The sequence below is a fragment of the Aegilops tauschii genome, chromosome 5 (assembly GCF_002575655.3).
Source record: "Aegilops tauschii subsp. strangulata cultivar AL8/78 chromosome 5, Aet v6.0, whole genome shotgun sequence".
Taxonomy (NCBI): domain Eukaryota; kingdom Viridiplantae; phylum Streptophyta; class Magnoliopsida; order Poales; family Poaceae; genus Aegilops; species Aegilops tauschii.
Window position 1 is genome coordinate 519,461,011 of NC_053039.3, and position 23,140 is coordinate 519,484,150.

At 48.9% G+C, this 23,140-nt stretch overlaps 1 protein-coding gene and 1 pseudogene across 1 annotated transcript; one reads left to right on the plus strand and one right to left on the minus strand.

The window, feature by feature from the left end:
* Window positions 1-1,637: 1,637 nt before the first annotated feature.
* Window positions 1,638-5,846, plus strand: LOC109748424 (wall-associated receptor kinase 2). The gene is made up of 3 exons (XM_020307454.4): window positions 1,638-2,529; window positions 2,634-2,798; window positions 4,661-5,846. The coding sequence occupies exons 1-3, from the start codon at window positions 1,875-1,877 to the stop codon at window positions 5,644-5,646; spliced, it is 1,806 nt and encodes a 601-aa protein (XP_020163043.1). The 5' UTR covers window positions 1,638-1,874; the 3' UTR covers window positions 5,647-5,846.
* A 3,335-nt stretch (window positions 5,847-9,181) lies between these two features.
* On the minus strand, window positions 9,182-9,814 carry LOC109748433 (histone H2A-like; annotated as a pseudogene).
* Window positions 9,815-23,140: the final 13,326 nt, after the last annotated feature.

Consider the following 23,140-nt stretch of genomic DNA (forward strand, 5'->3'; position numbering starts at 1 on the left):
AGGGCATATTTCCTTCAGTGCCATCTACGATGCCATCCGCGCTCAAGCCGCCGCTCGGCAGGAAGGGGCAGCCACGGAGGCGCAGCTGCAGCGACCGCGAAGGAGAACATAGCGAGATGCGCCTCCTACGCGTCGCCGACGAACCATCAGCCAGCCCGGTGGGAGGACAACAGCCAAGGTGCCACCATTTCCCTCATGGACCTCACGTCCAGCGGCGACGGACAAGGCGCGGACTCCTCCAAGGATGAGTAGGCCACGGGAGGAGGTGGGTCCGTCTCCCGTGTTCTACTCTTCCTCGCGGAGACCGCACCTTCACTTCATCGGTCTTATCGCCGGTGCTCATGGAGAAGGCGGAAGGAGGATGACACGGGCTTGGACGTCGGGCACCCCTCTGTAGGATAGGTTTTTGGGGCGGGTCTTTTTTTTGTTCTAAATGTTTGAAATGTAGTTAAATCCATCATGTTTGTTTGAAATCCGCCATGTTTGTACGAAATCCGCTCGTGTTTGCATGAATTTCATCCGGTTTGTTGAAAAATGGTTTGAAACATATGCGGCTAGTATTGGATGGCTTCCTCCCGCATCCATGTCCGCGGACTGATCCCTGTGTCCACGGACGAGGTTTTTTGCGGGTTGCTATTGAAGATGCCCTAACCGACTAAGTTGCAACCACAACCACTATTTTTGAAACTTCAAATCCATGTGTTTACATGTACATCGATCATCACACACAAACACTGAGTAGTGACGAGATTATACCCAAGTGGCCGACCCATACATACATATGGCCTAGCCTAAGGCTCAATACGAGTCAAAATACGGTCTAGAATATAGGCCAAGACAACAAGTCAAAATATGGCCCAGCCTTAAGTCCCAATAAGACTACAGCCCAAGACATGATACTTCATCGTTCTTGCAACAGCTCGTCCCGCAAACACGGTCTCCGGCTCCAGCAAACCGCGACGTCTATTCTAGCAAACCGTGACGCCCGTTGCAACATTGTCGCGGCACCCCAGTGCGCTCCGCCGTCACACCACTACAGAATCGTCGTAACTCTTCGGAACGTTGGTTCCAGCAATTCGTGTAGTCGGTTGCAACATTAATAGGGCCCCACTGTTCGCCGTTCAACTCCACCGACATACCGCTCGTTGCGCCACCACAACACGGCCGTGCACCGTTGCAGCTCCCCTACGAAGTCGATGCAGCTCGGTGGTTGCAGCTCCGCCAGATGTGGGTTGCAGCTCCCTCGCCAGCACATCAACAGCTTGTACTCCGGCCGCGTGCGGTAACAGCTCACCGGCACGCAGTTCCAACTGCGGCCAGGGACACCGATCGCCGGCGGGTAGCAGCGGGACGCGAGAGGAGTGAAATCGAAGTCGAGAAAGAAGATAGCGAAGGGTGGGTTCCTACGCGCTTCTGGTCATAGGATGCCCCCAATCGAACGTCCGGTGCGCGACCGGGCGCGGCCGAGTACAAACCTTTCCCGAAACAAAAATACAAACTCGAGGAAACGCGTGAAGTCCGTGGCGACAAAGCTCAGTTGACTCGCTATTCTTTTCTTTTTTTGAAACTCCAGTTGACTGGCTGTTGACTCCTGATTTTTTTTTATATAACACATGGTGCGCAAACCGCAGAGCATCCAAGCTAGCCAAAAAGAAAGGAAAAGAAAAACAGGTCGCGCCCAGGAACATGCCCACGCCCTCGCAATCGAGGCTGCTGTCGCTACTGCTGCCTGTCCAGCTTCTACTCATTCTTGCAGGCGCAGCAGCCATGGCCGGGGCTGAACTAGCCGAGCAGCAGCCGATCACACGTCCGACGCCGCCGCCGCCTATCTGGGGTACACCAACACCTCGTATTTTCCGGTGGAGCTCGTGGACATGTCAGCCGACAGGAGCCAGGCGCGGGCGTACGGCCCCATCACGTCCGGCTGCAGCACCAACAGCACCCAGTACAGGTTCCAAACCCAGGCCATGACGCTCGGCAACGGCATCACGGAGGGGCCGTTCGCCGTGTCGCAGACGCTCAACGTCGTCGTCGGAGTGGGCTGGAGGGTCGACGTCGCCGTGGACGGCTCGACCACGCTCGCCTGCCGCACCGGCACGAAGCGGGAGCTCGCGGCGAGGAACGGGTCGTGCGCGGGGCAGGGCTGCTGCGAGGCCGCCCTGCCCCCGGGGCCGGAGTACGGCAGCGTCGCGCCGGGGCTCGTGGTCGCGGACGAAAACGCCCGGTGGAGGTCCAGCCCGTGCTCCTACGCCATGGTGGTCGAGAAGTCGCGCTACGTCTTCTCCACGCCGGACCTGTACGGCGACACGCTGCTGCTGGAGAGCTTCCCCGTCGTCCTCGACTTCGCCATCGTCGGGAACGCGTCGTGCCCGGCGAAAGGCCAGCGGCCACCTCCGGACTACGCGTGCGCCAGCAGCAACAGCTACTGTGTCAACGCCACAGTTGGCCTCTCGGGCTATGCACTCAGCTACGTGTGCAAATGCTCGGAGCACTACGAGGGCAACCCTTACATCGCCAATGGATGCCGAGGTACTATCTCTTCTCAATCAAGTTAACAATTCGTTGACCTACTAGTAGCACACTCCATCCTGTCTTAGACGACTAATTTCATGCCCTTAATTTATCTTCTCAAGACATCGATGAGTGCAAGTTCCCCGATCTATACTACTGCTCGAGCAAAGGCATATGCAAGAACAGGCCGGGAGGATATGATTGTCCATGCAAGCCAGGAATGAGAGGCGATGGGAAATTAGGACAGTGTGTTGAGAAATTTCCCCTGGTAGCCAAGGCGGTTGTGGGTAAGTACTGCTTCAACTGCTAATACATGTCATTACCAGATTCTTTAACTACAATACTGACATGTGAACATAAGATGTACTCTGTACTCCCTCCGTTCCTAAATATAAGTCTTTATAGATATTCCACTAGATGGACTACATACGCAGCAAAATGAATGAATCTAAACTTGAAATGCATCTATATACATCTATATGTGGTTCATATTGAAATCTCTACAAAGACTTATATTTAGGAACGGAGGGAGTAAATGTTTATATTGGATACCATGTTAATTCTAAAGTGAATTCTGAAAACATAGGTAAATAATAAGTTAAAATGATACTCTCTCCATTCCAAACTAAGTGTCTCAACTTTATACTAGCTTTAATGTAAAGTTGTATTAAGGTTGAGACACTTATTTTGAGACGGATGGGGTACATAGACAACTACACGAATCCTGCCCATTTGCGCGTACGCATGCTGAAGACTGGCCCATACACCAGCCGTCATCCTTGACCAGATGAGGTTACCCAGTGTGAGGCTGTGAGCTCGCGTGGTCCTCGTGGTTTTAGAATGGGCTTATCTGTGTATCCCACTTCACTGCCAGTCAAAAGGACCCACTAGGATGCATAGTCTCTGGATCATCTAAATACGTTGGTGAATAGACGGGCTTAATCAAACATGTTCAGTAGTATCATTTGTTCGTAAAAAGTTATGAGAAAGAGATCAAAATATTATTGATCAAATCTAACACTACAATTTGAACTAACCAATCTAAATAATTTTGTATTTTTTAATTCTCAAAGCTAGGAAAGTTTAATAACATGACTACTTTTGTAAGATGTCAGGTACTTACTTTCTAGGCTTTGATTACCTTAATTTCTTGCTTTCTACAATATTCTATGCATTAATCTAGCTTACCCGTTTACATAAGAATTAACAATAATTTCACGTGTAAAATAATCATTAGAAATAGGACCCACAATATTTTTGTGGAGCGTGGTGCCTTTGCCACTATAATTTTTGGTGTATGAATTATGTTGCTCTAAAGAACATATGAAATTTTTAGAGGGTCATTAAAATGAAGTTTAGAATGATTTTGAATTGTCATAAAAACAATGGGATTGAAATGGCTTTAAGACTTTGGCACATAAGATCCCATTATGTCCGTTTCAGCTTGTTGGCATAGCAGGGTAGCTTCTCCTTTCATACATATCACTATCAAAACAAATGATAAATGGACTTGAAGATGAGAAAATTTTGTGCCTTGGTGAAAACTCATCAAAGCAAAAGATCCTCACGCGCTTCCTCGGGAGCTACAAGTACACAGAGACTAGCTTTTTCGACAAAGAGCGGATTTTATTGACTTATAATGTTGCATCAAGAGAATACATTCACTATGAGCACACGCTCGACCGTTGCACGATTAGGATGCACACGACCAATACCAATGCAGAGACTAGTTTAGTAAGCCCGAATATGCACAACACTCACATTGGATCAAACACTATTTTCTCCCTTGGTGCATTTTGCTCAATTCCTACTCATACATTTATGCATTTTCTCAATTTCTCGATCCACCTTGCGGTAAACTTACAAGGATGCAACCAACAAAGGTCCACAACTCCACATACAAATACTTCCCCTTGGTATAGAAATCCAATTCCCCGAGACAGAGTACATATATATGGTTTACTTTGTGAGGCTCGCTGACTCGAAGATCACAAGGCAGAGTCCCTCCCCTTTCTTTCTTGTGTTAAACTATTCACTGGTACTTCTACTTTTAAGTAAAATTCTAAATAACTTGTTGAATCAGTAATTTATTATCTTTTATGCAATATCATTTGTTGCAAACTTTTTAGTAGGATGTTTTCCTATGTAGGTATCATTGGTGGTATTTCTGTCATAGTAGTTATATCATTTCTAGTTCTTCTCCACAAAGAGAGAAGGAAGACCAGGGAGTTCTACGAAAAGAATGGTGGACCTACACTAGAGAGAGCAAAAAATATTAAAATTTTCAAAAAGGAGGAGCCCGTGCCAATTTTAAAGGAAAGCAATCTTATTGGAAGAGGTGGGTTCGGTGTAGTTTACAAGGGCACTCTTGGTAAAGAACAAGTTGCAGTGAAGCAACCGATTAGTGCTAGTCTGCTGGAAAATGACCAATTTGCAAATGAAGTCATCATCCAATCTCAAGTCATCCACAAGAATATTGTTAGGCTCATAGGTTGTTGCCTCGAGGTTGGTACACCGCTGCTAGTATACGAATTTCTCTCTGGTGGTAGCCTGGATGACATTCTTCACAGCAAAGACAAGAAGCCTCTAAACTTGGATATACGTTTAAGTATAGCTGTAGAATCAGCAGATGGTTTTGCTTACATGCATTCAAAAACAAACACCAAAATCCTACACGGTGATGTTAAACCAGCAAATATACTTTTGGATGATAAGTTTGTCCCCAAGATCTCGGACTTTGGCATATCAAGGTTGCTTGCGGGAGACAAAGACCACACCGGAAAAGTCATCGGTGACTTGAGCTATATGGATCCAGTATATCTACAGTCAGGCTTGCTAACTGAAAAGAGTGATGTCTATAGCTTCGGAGTGGTGTTGTTGGAACTTCTTAGTAGGAAGAAGGCCACACATTCCGACAATAATAGCTTAGTAAAGAGCTTCCTCGAAGCTCACAACAATTGGAACAGAGCAACCGAGTTGTTTGACAATGAAATTGTGGTAGCGGAAGACTTGGAGCTTCTTCAAAATCTGGCAGGGATGGCAGTGGAGTGTCTCAACCTTGACGTGGATCAAAGACCATCGATGGCAGATATAGCACACCGCCTTTTAATACTGAACAAGTCTCGTAGATCGTAAGTTCTTGGACGCTGAGTGAACATATATGTTTGTGATAACGTTTTTTTTATTTTACTATTTTGAGCAAATATTATTGATACATATGGGAAATGTGTTCATTAGTTCCAAGAAAATGTGTACTTGGTTGTAACTCACTCATTGTGTAACCATCAAACCATGCATTCGTGTTAGCAATTGTACATCTTCCAGATACAAACGAGCAATCATGGTCACATTAGCGTATAACAGCAAATTTTTCTCACGTGCTTGAATGAACCAGCCAATATATCTTGTTGAAGCTAGTTCTGGCTGACTGTGACTGTTAAGATGCAGCTACGAATTAACAGTTGTGCTGTTTAATGACTACTAGTCGCATGGAGCCGGAATCGTTAGCTGTTCCGCACCGGAATCTTGGACCAAGTACGTCCTCATGCATGTTTGTCAGCATGGAAATCGGTCGAGGTTACACAAGAGCGGAAGGTCGGCACAGCAGTGGGTGAGAAGAGAACAAAAGGTGGTCAGATTTTGGCCGGAAAAGTGCTCGGTACGGTATGCCACGGGTGGAACGATAGGGCTTTGGACTCAGCATGTGGACGTAGTAGTGTCGTAGTGCCTACTGAGAGCCGGCTGAGCTAGCATCGAGTCCAAACTTCACACTTCACACACGCACCAAAACAAACTACTTCGCCCCCCAGAAAGAGCCTACAGGGCATTCACTCGCTGGGGTCTCCGCTCGACAGCGCACGCTTCCACAAACACAAGCTCCGCACTGGCACGCCTAACTACCACCGTCGGTATTGTAGCCAGATGAACCTGATGGTCACCGAGATCAAGGAATTGAGCGCCATTCTCTACCATCGTGTTAGGGCATTTCTAACGGGTCCCCTGTAACCGGTTAGAGAAGTAAAATTTTGATTTTATCTTTGTAACTAGCACCTAACCGATCCCCAATCCGTCAAGGGAGTAAAAATTATACTCAGCCGCGGCAAATTTTCCTATATTTACTCCACCGTTCGGCGGCTGAGTAAAAGTCGCGCCTCTCCTCCACTGCCTCTCGGCGCCGCATCTGTGCCAGCGCCGCCCCTCCCACCCTCCGCCGGCACCGGCCCGCCGTTGTGGATGCTTTGTAGGCTCCGCCACTATCCTCGACCACTTGGATTTGTGCCTCCTCTTCCCATCGCCGGCACAGAACCGATGGATCTGCGGTTGCTACCGCCGCCGACGGATTTGACGTTTCTGGCCACCGGCGACTACGCCTTGCCATGGGATCGAACCGCACAGCCCCGGCAATGCCTTCGTGCCGCATGCAGGTATCGACTCCTCTTCTAGACACTCGAATCTCTCCCGTCAGCGGTTCGTCGGCGAAGACATGCCTGGTCGTCGCCCGGGCTCGGTGCTGGCCAGCCAGCGGCTCTTCATCTTGCAGTTGCCGGTCATACAGTGCGACGACTGCACGCGGCAGGTGGTGCGCCGAGTTTCTACCACGCCGCAACATCCCGGATGAGTGTCCTTCAAGTGCAAAAGTAATGGGATATGTGCTTCTTTTGATTCGGTTGTTCACCGGATCGGCGCAATTTCGGTAGCTCATTGTTTGCGGAAATTTGTGTGTAGGATGGATGCAAGTTTTGGTATTGAGAAGAAGAATACATCGATCTATTGATAGCACCAAAATTGATAGATGTTCGTGCACTCGTTGCTAGAATAGAGGCTAGAGATAAGATTAGATGCGAAGCAACGTCTATTTCTTTAGAATCAAAGAAAAAAAAGTGTGCAAGCTCGAGAAGCTGCAGATCAACAATGAAGACACAGAGAAGATATTAATCCAACTAGTGGGAGCAGTTACGGAAATTAGATATCTTTTAAAATGTCTAATTGTGGTTCTTATTTTCTTTGGTCTTGCTCTCGTGGCATGGAATTGGTGAATTATGCACTTCAATGTATCAAAATGTCGTTGAATGAAAAAAAGAAGCAAATAAATGTGTTTCGGTGGCCCAAAATGAAATGCAAATGAATTTTTTTACTCCGTTATACATAGGGGATCGGCTAGGTCCAAACAAAACTTAGTGGAGTAAATTTACTCCACTAAGGGTTTACTCCACCGGATACTCCACTATTTATTGGGAAGCGGTTAGAAATGCCCTTATACCTGCGGCCACCAGTCTTGAAGCTTCATTGGAGTCATCGGGATGAATCTGTGGAGCTGCTAAAGTAGTTTTTTGAAACCTTAGCCTGTAAAGAAGTAGTTTTATGCTATTTACTCTTGTTAAAGGCATTGCTCGAATATATTCAGATCGATTCTTCAAGGTGAAAACATATAGTTTGGCCTTATGGTTGCATCCAGTGACGGCAGCGCTTGAGTGTCACTCCCTTTCTGAAGGTGTTACTTTTGAAGAACCTTGTCGTCCATGTGATGTAATTAGGTGGTTAGTACCGATATGATCACTGGTGTAGTTTGCTTATCGCAAATCTGATTGCTTCGAGGATTATTTATTCCTTTTTTCCTCGCATATGCATAATTTTGGTCATATATGACTTTGCTAGTTGCTGGCGTGTTTTTGCGTGTGTGTGTTTGAGTTGGTGTTGGTTGTGTGCATCCTAACTATGCATAGGCAGGGTGTGCGCCTATTGTGTTATATATCTTCTTCATAATCTATTTTGAGCCAATAAAATAAAACATTTATGAAAATATCCCAAATGAAACTTAGAACAATAAACGGGCTGGGTTGCATTTTTTTGTCCTCTGAATCCTAATGTTGGTAATTGAAACATGTGTAGCAAGCATTGTGCTGAAAATGAAATGATATGAGGGTTTTTTCAAAAAGAAGGATAAACCTCATACCGTAGAACGATTGTTCTACGTTTTGGCTCTAAAAAAAAGGATAAACTCACTCTTTGAAGTGTTTCCTTTCCTCACTTGCTAACTGCTCTGCCCATTTCTATGCAAAAAAAAAAAAAAAAACTCTACCTATTTGTATATTCTTCAAAAGTTATACCCCTTCCTGCGAGTGCTCTCGGTGGTCTTGCTAGCAGTCTTCCCGATTGCCTGATTTCACTGAAACAGAGCAACATAACCCATTACTCCTGCATAAGCTGGACATAGTACTTTATATATTCAAATGTCTGAACCTAAATTCCAGTGTATGCTCCTTGACTTGTTAATCTTGCAACTGACTTTCACTAGTCTTTCTAGTTAGGGGATGCTCCTTTATACTACATCATGTTTTAGAATGTGGTGATACCTGGTTGGGCGACAACCAATTACAGGAAAATGCTTCCGTGACTACAGCAGCTGGACAAAGTACAGGTGAAACGTTGGCATTTGGTAGTACTTGACATGCACAAATGTCTGAACCTGAACTCATACTACAGGTTTGGGATGCTCCTCGGCTTCTTCAGCTTGCAACTCTGACTTCTAGTTTTTCTAGTAACCAGAGTACCAGACCAAGAGAACTTATCAGATTCAGACGATTGGTAGATACAACTATTGATCCCACCGCACAGATGTAAAACTCCATGGCATTGCAAAATCATGAACAGACGGATGACAGAGAAAGAATTTACTGTAAGTCAAAGAGATTTCTGACTTCTTTTTTTTCAAAGCAGAACAGAGCATACTACATCGACACCATCACTTAAACAGCAAACACTAATTCTATCACGAAGCACTAGTAATCGACTAAGCCTTCTTGGGGGACTTGGCGGCCTTCTTGGGCGACTTGGGCTCCTTCTCAGCAGTCTTCTTGGGGAGCAGCAGGGGGTTGATGTTGGGCAGCACGCCGCCGTGCGCGATGGTGATGCCGGCGAGCAGCTTGCCGAGCTCCTGGTCGTTCCGGATGGCGAGCAGCAGGTGGCGCGGGATGATGCGGGCCTTCTTGTTGTCCTTGGCGGCGTTCCCGGCGAGCTCGAGCAGCTCGGCGGCGAGGTACTCGAGGACGGAGGCGAGGTAGACGGGGGCGCCCATGCCGACGCGCTGCGCGTAGCGGCCCTTCTTGAGGAAGCGGCCGATGCGGCCGACGGGGAACTGCAGCCCGGCCTTGACGGACCGCGCCACGCCTTCTTCCTGGGGCCGCCGCCAAGCTTGCGCCCCACCACGTACTTCTTCGCCTTGGGGACGGCGCCGGTGCCTGAGGCGTCCATGGCGGCTAGAGGGGATTTGAGATTTGGCGCGATGGGGGATTTGAGAAGGCGGGAGAGTGTTTGGTGATGAGAAGGCGGGCTTGGGCAGAGTATTTAAACGGCGCGGGAAGGGGATGGTGCGGGCCCGTCGATCCGCGACCACAGGCAATGGACGGTCGGATGGGTGGCGAGTGGACGGCAGCGATGCGAAAATTACACTGTGCCTTCCTATCATCCAGTCAATATTTTTGTCAACAGAAGAAATAAATGGAAGGACCTCAGAAATTGGATCAGCTCTCAACATCTTCTTTTTTAATGCAAAATGGAAACCCATAAAGCCAGGGGAGCATTATTTGGATACAAGGTTTTTCACGAGGAATCTTTTCTCATGAAAAAAAATTGGGTCAAGGAATGAAACCACAAAGTTATAAATTGGTTATGTAAACTCCAATCCATATGACATGCCAGGTATTATTAGAAATTTTCTCTTTTGTTTTGTATGGGCGTAATATTATTATAAATTTATCATACTTTAGGCTTGAATTTCTCATAACATTATGGTGTACAAGATGAAGACTAAACGGAAATAAAATGCCGGAATAAGCACCTTCATGCACAATAAACTATGTATATGAAAATAGCACCATGCATGGTTAGTGTAAGCCCGTCAAACAAGAAAGAGTCGGAATGCTTGCTTTGCTTTTGAGTGTAGTAAATTCCCCCTCATTCATCTATCTTTGTGATCCATTGTCTTACCCGAAAATCCAAATACATAAGATAAGGCATCGTTACCAAAAGCTTGTTTTTGGATCGGAACCCTGAGCTGCCCGGCCAAAAAATTGGAATGGGCCTGTGGTTGGGTTGGGTATGTGTTTGGATGGACACTAAAATTGCATGTCTTTCCCTCAAAATCACTATTATAACAAAAGTACTTTTAATTACGACTCTAGTGACATAAATTTTATGTCATATAACCTTGTATATATGGAGTAATTAGTGGTCAAATGCATGTCTTAAGAGCATCTACAGCCGCGATGGGCAAATCCGACCCCTCAAACGCCCGCGGACGTGACCGGGCACGCCTTATATTTTGTCTTCCACACTCGCCTCCCTCGTATCCGAAACCTCAAAACCATGCAATTCATGCAACGCTACGTAAAACGCATGATCAAAACGCAATTCATCGGATTAGCCGTGCAAAAGGAACATAATTCATTAGAGTCCAACGGCGGACAGTGCAAATCCATACTACAAACTTATGAAACATAGCTAAAATATAAACAGAACGAGGAAGGGCGGAGGAAATCACCATTTCCCCGCCGGCCCCTTCCCCTTCCGGTCGTCGGCGCGGCTGTGCCCCTCCTCCGTGTAGGCGTCGGCGTGGGGGCTTCTTAGTAAAGTAGGGTCTAGTACCGTTCTTGTCGGTGCCAACCTCCACGGACACCTCGATGGCACCAAGGCGGCACCGGCCAAAACACTCGTTGTCGGCACCGGCGACGCTGCTACCACTGTCGCCAACCCGGAGTACCACCAATGGTGGGTTCAAGATCAGCGCGTCAAGGGGCTCCTTCTCACCTCCATGGATGAGGATATTGCATGCCAACTCATTGGCTGCGAGTCGGCGCATGCGGTGTGGACAGCCGTCGCCGCCATGTTCGGCGCCCAGAGCCGCGCCAAATGTCCGCCACATCCGGCGGCAACTTCAGTCGCTGAGGAAGCATGATCTGTCTGCCGCGGAATACATGCACAAGATGAAGGCCCTGGCCGACACTATGGCCGCCGCCGGCTCTCCGATCCGCGATGATGAGCTTATCGATCACATCCTCACCGGCCTCGGCTCCGCCTACAACTCCATCGCCGCCTCCTTGGGTGTGAATAACGCACCCATGCCCTACTCCAGTTTTCACTCATTGGTTCTGACCTTCGAGGCGCTGCAGGCACAACAGAGTGCGGTGGAGGGGTGGTCTCCCTCCACGAACGCTGTGACCCGTTCGGGTTCGTACGGCGCGGGCGGACGCGCGCCCTACTCCGATCCCTCTCCCTCCCACGGAGGGGGCGCCCGGCTGATGGACATGGCCAGCCCGCGCAGAGCCGCCAGGGCGGTAATGGCGGCAACACCGGCGGCCGTGACCGCAATGCTGGTTATGCCAGCAATGGCCGGCAAGGTGGAGGGGGCAACACCGGCAACAACGACGGAGGAGGTGGGCGTCGCAACCGCTGGCGTCCCCGGTGCCAAATTTGCAAGAACTGGGGCCATGAAGCCAACGACTGCCGCAAGCGCTATGATCAGGATCACAACTCCCGCTCCGCCAACTCGGCCTCCACCAACACCGTCGACTTTCCTTGGGTGCTGGATACCGGGGCTATGGATCACTTGACTAATGATATTGAGCGCCTCCAGGTTCACGAGCGCTATGACGGCAAGGATCAGGTTCAGGTGGTCAATGTTGCAGGTTTGTCTATTTCATACATTGGTCATTCGCGTTTACCCGGTTCATCTCTTAAACTGCGTAACATCCTTCATGTTCCACACATCAGCCAACATCTTCTCTCTGTTTATCGTCTTCTTTGTGATAATGACATGTTTGTTGAATTTCACCGTCGTTTTTTCCTTGTTAAGGACAAAGCAACCAGGTGCGTCATCCTTCACGGTAGAAGTTACGGGGGGGTCTATCCGGTCCCCTTCGCTCGTGCCTCATTTCATCGTCTCGTCGTGCCTTCTCCGGTGTTCGAGTTTCATCGTCGCAATGGCATCAATGTCTTGGTCATCCTACACATAATGTGGTCACTTCCATTGTTCGGAGTCATGAACTTCCGTATTCTAGTTCAAATAATTCATCGTTAGTTTGTGATGCCTGTCAGCGTGCTAAGAGTCATCAACTACCTTATTCTACTTCATTTCATATCACTACTGTACCTCTTGAATTAATACATTCAGATGTTTGGGGTCCCACTCTTGCTTCATCGGGAGGGTACAAGTATTATGTTAGTTTTATTGATGACTACACGCGCTTCACCTGGATTTATTTGCTTAAACACAAGTCTGATGTTGAGCAAGTTTCCTACAACTTTCAGGCTCATGTCGAACGCCTTTTGGATTATAAAATCAAGGCTGCTCAGTCCAACTGGGGTGGTGAATACCACAAACTCCATCGCTACTTTCAACGCACGGGCATCTCTCACCGAGTGTCATGTCCACATACCTCTCAGCAGAATGGTATTGCCGAGCGCAAACACTGACATTTGGTCAAGACCAGTCTTGCCTTGCTTGCGCACTCCTCTCTTCCACTTCGGATTTGGGATGAGGCTTTTCTTACGGCATGTTACCTCATCAACCGTATGCCCACTCCGGTTCTCAACAAGGACACACCTCTGTTCCGTCTGTTTCATGTTCAGCCCAACTACTCCTCCCTTCGGATTTTTGGGTGTGCTTGCTGGCCTAGTCTCCGCAAGTAAAATGCTCACAAGCTTGAGTTTCGGTCCAAGATGTGTGTTTTCCTTGGCTATAGTCCTTTGCATAAGGGCTATAAGTGTCTTGACCGTACCTCCGGTCGGATATACATCTCTCGTGATGTTGTTTTCGACGAGACTGTGTTCCCTTACTCTCAACCCGGCGTTTCGGTTGATCCTGCTTCTCTTGAACATGCACTCACTTTTCCCTCCGATGAACCGGTTCCGGATGTCCATGTGCGTAAATATGGCCTGTCCTATTTGTCATCTAACTTGTCTTTTGCAGGTGATATTGCTTTGAGTTCCCCCCAGGTACATGTTGATGCTCCGACGCCTCCTGATGCGCCCGACGTGCATGTCCCGCCGCCCGAGGCAGGCGCAGCTACCTCGCCCGATGACACGACCGCGGACGCGGCTGGGTCGCCACCCTCGCCCGGCGCGGCTGGGTCGCCACCCTCGCCCGGTCCGTCGCCCGGGCCGCCACCCTCGCCTGGGCCGGTCCAGCACACCGTCGTCTCTCGGCCCGTGTCGCCCCTTGCTGAGGTCCCCTCAGCCGCGACACCCTCGGCCGAGCCCTCATCGCTGTCATCTTCTCCTACTGGTGATGCAGCTCCGGCGCATGCTATGGTTACGCGCCATCGTGATCATACGCGCAAGGAGAAGTCTTACACTGATGGCACGGTTCGGTATGACTCTCGCCGCCGTGCCTTCTTCGCCGCGCCGGTTTCCCATCGTGATGCTCTGGGTGAACCTGCCTGGCGTGCCGCCATGTCCGAGGAGTTTGCTGCTCTCCGTCACACTAACACCTGGGTGTTGGTGCCTCGGCCACCTGGTGTTAATATTGTGAGCTGCAAGTGGATTTTCAAAACCAAGCATCGTCCGGATGGGTCTGTAGATAAGCACAAAGCTCGTCTTGTTGCTCGCAGTTTCACTCAACAGCATGGGATTGACTACGGAGATACTTTTAGCCCCGTGGTGAAGCCTGCCACAGTTCGCTTGGTTCTATCTCTTGCTATGTCTCGTGGCTGGAGCCTCCGACAAATTGATGTGAGCAATGCCTTTTTACATGGGTTCTTGGCCGAAGATGTGTACATGCAGCAGCCACTTGGGTTCAAGGATGCCACTTATCCCTCTCATGTCTGCAAACTTCAGCGGTCTATTTATGGTCTCAAGTAGTCGCCCCGTGCCTGGTATGCTCGTTTGAGTCAACGCCTTTCGCAGCTCGATTTTGTTGCCTCCAGATCAGATGCATCTCTGTTCATCTTCTCCCAGGGTACTATATAGATATACATGCTGGTGTACGTTGATGATATTGTGATTGCCGGCTCTACCCCCGCCGCGGTGGATCGTCTTGTGCAGTCGTTGTCTGCTAGCTTTCCCATTAAAGATTTGGGTCGCCTCGAGTACTTTCTTGGTTTGGAAGCGTCCTTTCATTCAGGGGGCATGACCTTGACGCAGAAAAAGTATGCTTTGGATCTTCTTCATCGCGTCAACATGGAGAACTGCAAGGCCACTTCCACTCCGCTTGCTACATCCGAGAGTCTCTCACGTCATAGTGGTGCACTACTGGGTAGAGATGACTCCTTTCGGTATCGCAGTGTGGTTGGAGCACTACAGTATTTGACCCTCACTAGTCCTGATATCTCCTTCGTAGTGAACAAAGTGTGTCAGTTCCTGTCTCAGCCAACGGAGGATCATTGGGAAGCAGTCAAGCGTATTCTAAGATATGTCAAAGGTACGTTAGACATGGGACTACGGATTCGTAAGTCCAGATTTACTGGAGTGAGTATATTCACCGATGCAGACTGGGCAGGCTGTGTTGATGATAGGCGCTCCACTGGTGGTTTTGCTATATTTGTTGGACCTAACCTTGTATCTTGGAGCTCGAAGAAGCAACCCACAGTCTCGAGATCAAGTACCGAGGCAGAGTATAAGGCATTGGCCAATGGTGCGGCTGAAGCCATTTGGATAGACTCAGTTCTCACAGAACTTGGAGTCCCACGGCGGCGCACTCCTATATTGTGGTGTGATAACTTAGGGGCAACTTACCTGACGGCGAATCCAGTGTTTCATGCTCGTACTAAACACATTGAGATTGATTTCCACTTTGTGAGAGAACAAGTAGCTGCTTGTGAACTGGAAGTCAGGTTTATTTCTACAGATGATCAGTTAGCAGATGTATTTACTAAACCCGCTACTAGACAGATGCTAGACCGTTTTAGAACCAATCCGAATCTTGTATGTAGTTCATATTGAGGGGGCATGTAAAGTAGGGTCTAGTATATTGTCCTTGTACATGTATTTGTATACGTATGTAATTTTAATTATGATCATCTATATGTTAAGACGTGAGGCTGGATGTCAACCATCCACGCAAAACCCTAAATCTGTGTTTTCAACTTTCTTAGGAGGCGTCGTTGTGGAAGGCAGGAAGAAGAAGAGGCAACGCACCTTAGGTGCTGCCGATGTATTGCTCAATGTATATTTAGTGCAGGTACACTGGTACAGCACAAGGCGCGGAGCGCCGGGCGTAGCGACGTGCATGAGATCGTGGAGATTATGCATGCAGGAGGTGCACAGGAGCGAGACGGGAGACAGTTGACTGCCTATCTATTAACAGTGGCAATGGATTATGCTGGCTGTGCCTCTTTAGGTTCTCTGTTCGGTGTTGATCCGGCTGAGTCAGGTGCTCCAACATCGCTTTCGAGTGCAGCGTTCTCTCCCGCCAGAGCCTCGTCGGGTGGTGTTGGCCCGGCCGGTGGGGCTGCGAGGTGCAGCTCTGGGAGCTCCAGCCGCAACACGTGTGGTGCATGATGAGCATGGACGCGCCGGATCCGTACGCGCCGGATCCGTACCTCTGTTAGATGCATGTCAGGTTCAGCAAGAAAATATCTTCATGTCATATACTGTAACAACATAAACTACGGCCTACAAGCAACCACCGAGATCAGCTCCTTCCTATGGATCGCGAGTCGGGTCGAGGACGGAAGAGGGACAAGGAGAGGGAAGCTGGGCTGGGCGGAGGAGCGGCCGTGCAGAGTGGCGGTTGCTGCAGTACGGGGGAGACAAGCCTGGTGGTGAGCTGTCAATCCATGGACCCCGGCGTTACGCCGGTCGAATGAGAGGACCGGCAAGAAGAAGACAACAAGGGTGATGTACGCCACAGGCGCCGTGAACCCCATTTCTACGGTCGGCGAGCTCTCGCATTGCCGACAGCCGGAATAGGAAGTGCAGCGCCTCCCCCACGGCGTTGCCACCGACGATGCCGCCGAGCAGCGCCACCCGATGGCTGGTGCAGCCTCGTGGTGAGGCGGAACAACGACAACACGTCCGGCTCCGACACGTTGACACCGCAGCAAGGTCGTCTGCGGCGTGGTGACCAGAGTCGGCGTCCACTACATCTATTGCAACCCCTCCACGGCGCTCCGGGTCTTCTCGTCCCGCGCTGGCGTCGGGGCCTTAGCATCACGGGAGAGGACGATCCCGGCCCCGGCCACCAGCCGTGTCCATGCCGGAAGCAACTCAAGTCAGCCGTGGGAGGACGAACTCGGCCCCGGCCACCAACCGCGTCGTGCCCCCGACAGTGTTGATGTCGAGGATGCCCCTGCCGTTCTTGTGATCTTGTCGAGTGGGCTGGCGTTCGCCATCTGTGCCGAATGTATCTTATGATCAGAGTCCATGACACCGGCGACGTGCGGGCACGCCGCAGACGTCCCCGAGATGATGTTGTACTTGACTCTCCGTGTGTCCATGTCGGTATCCGATCGTGGCGTCACTTGGACCAGGCCGCGAGGATGCCACGTCCGACCACCGTCGGGCACGAGAGGCGTGCTCGTCGGCGGGAGCAACCGTCACACAAGGTACGTGTTCGTCGGACGCGTGGAAGTCGATGACAAGGAAACGCTCGCGCAGCACACCGGCGGATGAGTCGTCGCTCTCGTCCTTGGGCACCTCGAGGCCGACTGCCCTGCTCGCCATGGCGTCGGCTGTGAGGCCAACTCCAGCGTACGACCCTAAACGGACGTTCGTTTTGCCCGGATTCTGACCGTTTGGGTAGGGCAATGGGGTCGTGTCTTGGCCTGTGCTGGGATGTGGTGGCCGTGCGCCCAATGCGCGAATGCATCCTTTGGCCTCATCCTGTCCGCCCCCTTTTTCAAACGCCAACTTTCAAAATAACGCCCTAATTCAGGCCAGCGGCCCTAGTTCACGCCGGCAACAGAGCCAGCGGCCTACGTGTTCCCGCAGGCAACATAGCCAGTCCCCAAAATGAATATGTTTCTCGCCGGCACACAACCAGCACCCATGCCAGCCTCCAAAAAGAACGGCCACGGCCGATGAGACGGCCTAGTTCAGGTCTTCGGCGTCGAACATCTCCTTCTGCCTGGCCTCGAACCAGCTCCTCGTCTTCTCGCTCATCTTGGTCAAATCCACGCTCATGATGGCAAGGACCACCTCCTTTGCTTTGGTTGCGGCATTGGTGGCCTCGATGTCGAGCTGCCTCTGCCTGGCCGTGACATTGGCGGCCTCGATGTTGAGCTGCCTTTGCCGGGACGCCTCCCCCATGTCGATCTTCCTCTTCTTGGCCGCCTACTCCATCTCAAGCTTCTTCCTTTGAAGCTCTAGGTATTGCTTCATTTGCTCGTCCTTGCTTTGTCGTTTTTTCTCGTCCCTCGCGTCCTTTTGAGACATCATGCCGTGCAAAGTCTCATACAAGGTCATGGATGACGCATCACGTATGTCTGTCCACACTAGTAGAAAACTGGGCTTTGGTCACAGGGCAATATTCACATTAGACCCGGTTCAGTCACGAACCGGGACTAATGTGAGTATTGGTCCCGGTTCGTGCGGCAGGGGCCTGCCGGGCCTCGTGGGGGCATTGGTCCCGGTTCGTCCGGACCCTTTGGTCCCGGTTGATGGGACAAACTGGGACCAATGGGCCACGCTCTTGGCCCACCACCCTTTAGTCCCGGTTCATACCACAAACCGGGACTAAAGGGCTGGTCCTAGTTGCGGCCAGTGTTTAGTCCCACCTCGCCAACCGAAGGGCGCTCACACCAATTTATAAGCCCGTCCCTCTCTGCCTTGTTGAGCTCCTCTTAAAGTAAAAATAGATGCCCTTATACAGGGAATTTGACCTAAATTCACAGTAAATTTCATAGAAATTTATTATGAATTTAGGTTGAATTTCCTCTATAAGCGCATCTATGTTCATTTTTTATAGTAAATAAAATAAATAAACCTTAATAAAATAAAATAAACTATAGTAACTAAAATAAATAAACCTTAATAAATTAAATAAAAATAGTAGCAGTAAAATAAATAAAAATAGCAGCAAGTAAAATAAATAAAAATAAAATAATTAAAGTAAAATACATAAGTAATTAGAAATAAAATAAATAAGTTTTTTGTTGTAAGTAGAAACAAAACAAAACAAATAAAGCAAAAGAGAAAACAAAAAACAGAGAAAAAAATTATGCCACCTATTGGGCCACCACGGCCTGAATACGACTTGAAACCCATCCGTGGGCCAGGATTCAGGCCCGCAGAAGGCCTAGTAGGCCCCACAGGCAAAGAGAACGGTTAGGCCCGAAAGCCTGCAGTTGAGAGGAGCTCGAGAGGGTGGGCGCAGCAGCGCTTATAAAACACTCTCGAGCCCTCTCAACTAGCGAGGTGGGACTAAACTTTTGACGCGGGGCAGCACAAGGCCTTTGGTCCCGGTTGGTGCCACCAACCGGGACTAAAGGGGGCATTGGTCCCGGTTCGTGGCACCAACCGGGACCAAAGGCCTTTAGTCCCGGTTGGTGCCATGAACCGGGACCAAAGAGTTCCCTATATATACCCCATCGCCACAGCAGAGCACTCCAGAGTGCTCTATTTTTTCTGGCCGGCGAGGGGAGGGCATTTGGGTGCTCTAGCTCACCTCCTATGCACATGAGGTGTTCGATGAAATGTCTGAGCCACACTAGTTAATCTTTCTCCTCTCGAAACTCGACCTCCGAGCTCCATTTTCCCCGAGATTTGTCTAGGTTTAGCGGTCCGTCACGTCCCGTCCCCGTCTTCACCACCGTCGATCGCCCGCGCCGATCTTGTCGCCAGCACCACCGTGGTGAGCCTCTTGTTCTGATCTTCTTTCTGAAAGGAAAAAATTCTTACTTTAGATAGTTACTTGTCTAATTTTGTTACTTTTATTATTCCTTCTTATTACATAGTGCGATGGTTTTGGTATCCGCCCCCGTCGGCCCTCGTCCTGTCTATGATTCGGATGTGGTATATATTATCTTTTTATAACTATTTGGTTCATTTATTGTTTATGACAAATATACCGACCAACGTGACATAGATTTTATTAATCTAGGAGGTGGTTGAACCGGAAATTCTAACCGACCCTATTGTCGAGAGGTTAAATTTAGTTGAAGAAGAAAACAATTACTTGAAGGAAAAAATAATAAAAATTGAGGAGGAGAAGATGATATTGGAGTTGCATGTTGCGGATGTTGTCGATGATCACAAGATCAAGATGGATGCAATGCGCTTGAAGATTAGAAAGATTAGAAAATATGCCATTCATACCGAGGCTTGGTATCATTATGCCGTTGGATCAATTGTTACCTTGGTTGCGATTATGATCACATTTGTTTTCGCATTGAAATGTTTTACATAGTTTCAATGTATGGTTTAATTAATTAGATGCTCTGGAGAGCTATATATATGTTGTTAGATGAGAACTATGTATGTACTTTGGTTTTAATGTGATGATGAACTTCTATTAATTTGGTCACTTAATTATCTATTCATGATGTTCTGTAATGGTTTTTGACACACTTAATTATATATAATGCACGCAGATGAACCAGCAATGGATGTACGGTGACAGACACACCTCCGAGTACATTAAGAGCGTGCATGATTTTCTCAAAGTGGCTGAGGCAAACAAGCAGAATGGTTTTATGTGTTGTCCATGCCCTAAATGTGGGAATACGAAGTCTTACTCTGACTGGAAAATCCTTCACACCCACCTGCTTTACAAGGGTTTCATGCCACACTATAATGTTTGGACAAGGCACGGAGAAATAGGTGTTATGATGGAAGACGGCGAAGAAGAAGAGGACGATGACAACTATGTGCCCCCTGAATACGGTGATGCTGCAACGGGGGAAGCTGCTGAAGATCAAGAGGAACCAGACGATGTGCCCAATGATGCTGCAAGGGGGGAAGCTGCTGAAGATCAAGAGGAACCAGTGCCCGATGATGATGATCTCCGCCGGGTCATTGTCGATGCAAGGACGCAATGCGAAAGTCAAAAGGAGAAGCTGAAGTTCGATCGCATGTTAGAGGATCACAAAAAAGGGTTGTACCCCAATTGCGAAGATGGCAACACAAAGCTCGGTACCGTACTGGAATTGCTCCAGTGGAAGGCAGAGAATGCTGTGCCTAACAAAGGATTTGAGAAGCTATTGATAATATTGAAGAAGAAGCTTCCAAAGGATAACGAATTGCCCGACATTACATACGCAGCAAAGAAGGTCGTATGCCCTCTAGGATTGGAGGTGCAGAACATACATGCATGCCCTAATGACTGCATCCTCTACCGCGGTGCGTACAAGGATCTGAACGCATGCCCGGTATGCGGTGCATTGCGGTATACGATCAGACGAGATGACCCTGGTGATGTTGACGGCGAGCCCCCCAGGAAGAGGGTTCCTGCGAAGGTGATGTGGTATGCTCCTATAATACCACGGTTGAAACGTCTGTTCAGAAACGAAGAGCATGCCAAGTTGATGCGATGGCACAGTGAGGACCGTAAGAAAGACGGGAAGTTGAGAGCACCCGCTGACGGGTCGCAGTGGAGAAAAATCGAGAGAAAGTACTGGGCTAAGTTTGCAGCCGACCCAAGGAACGTATGGTTTGGTTTAAGCGCGGATGGCATTAATCCTTTCGGGGAGCAGAGCAGCAATCACAACACCTGGCCCGTGACTCTATGTATGTATAACCTTCCTCCTTGGATGTGCATGAAGCGGAAGTTCATTATGATGCCAGTTCTCATCCAAGGCCCTAAGCAACCCGGCAACGACATTGATGTGTACCTAAGGTCATTAGTTGAAGAACTTTTACAGCTGTGGAATGGAAACGGTGTACGTACGTGGGATGAGCACAAACAGGAGGAATTTAACCTGCACGCATTGCTGTTTGTAACCATCAACGATTGGCCCGCTCTCAGTAACCTTTCAGGACAGACAAACAAGGGATACCACGCATGCACGCACTGTTTAGATGACACTGAAAGTATATACCTGGACAAATGCAGGAAGAATGTGTACCTGGGCAATCGTCGATTTCTTCCGACCAACCATCAATGTCGAAAGAAAGGCAAGCATTTCAAAGGCAAGGCAGATCACCGGAAGAAGCCCGCCATGCGTACCGGTGATCACGTACTTGCTATGGTCAATGATTTACACGTAATCTTTGGAAAGGGTCCCGGTGGACTAGCTGTTCCGAATGACACTGAGGGACACGCACCCATGTGGAAGAAGAAATCTATATTTTGGGACCTACCCTACTGAAAAGAGCTAGAGGTCCGCTCTTCAATCGACGTGATGCACGTGACGAAGAACCTTTGCGTGAACCTGCTAGGCTTCTTGGGCGTGTATGGGAAGACAAAAGAGACACCTGAGGCACGGGAGGACCTGCAACGTTTGCACGAAAAAGACGGCATGCCTCCGAAGCAGTATGAAGGTCCTGCCAGCTACGCTCTTACGAAAGAAGAGAAAGAAATCTTCTTTGAATGCCTGCTCAGTATGAAGGTCCCGACTGGCTTCTCGTCGAATATAAAGGGAATAATAAATATGCCAGAGAAAAAGTTCCAGAACCTAAAGTTTCATGACTGCCACGTGATTATGACGCAACTGCTTCCGGTTGCATTGAGGGGGCTTCTACCGGAAAACGTCCGATTAGCCATTGTGAAGCTATGTGCATTCGTCAATGCAATCTCTCAGAAGGTGATCGATCCAGAAATCATACCAAGGCTAAGGAGTGATGTGGCGCAATGTCTTGTCAGTTTTGAGCTGGTGTTCCCACCATCCTTCTTGAATATCATGACGCACGTCCTAGTTCATCTAGTCGACGAGATTGTCATTCTGGGGCCCGTATTTCTACACAATATGTTCCCCTTTGAGAGGTTCATGGGAGTCCTAAAGAAATATGTCCGTAACCGCGCTAGGCCAGAAGGAAGCATCTCCATGGGCCATCAAACAGAGGATGTCATTGGGTTTTGTGTTGACTTCATTCCTGGCCTTAAGAAGATAGGTCTTCCTAAATCGCGGTATGAGGGGAGACTGACTGGAAAAGGCACGCTTGGAGGGGACTCAATAATATGCAGGGACGGATATTCTTGGTCTCAAGCACACTACACAGTTCTACAGAACTCTACCTTGGTGACCCCGTATGTCGATGAACACAAGAACAGTCTGCGCTCCAAACACCCGGAGGAGTGTGACGACTGGATTACATGTGAACACATCAGGACTTTCAGCAGTTGGTTGGAACAACGTCTCAGAGGTGACACCACTGTTTGTGATGAGTTGTACTCGTTGTCCAGGGGACCATCTTCGACTGTATTGACTTACAAAGGATACGAGATAAATGGGAATACATTTTACACGATCGCCCAAGATCAAAAGAGCACCAACCAAAACAGCGGTGTCCGCTTTGATGCAGCAACCGAGAGGGGAAAGGACACATATTATGGTTACATAATGGACATATGGGAACTTGACTACGGACACGATTTTAAGGTCTCTTTGTTTAAGTGCAAATGGGTCAATCTGTCAGGAGGCGGGGTACAGGTAGACCCACAGTATGGAATGACAACAGTGGATCTGAACAACCTTGGGTACACTGACGAACCGTTCGTCCTAGCCAATGATGTGGCACAGGTTATCTATGTGAAGGA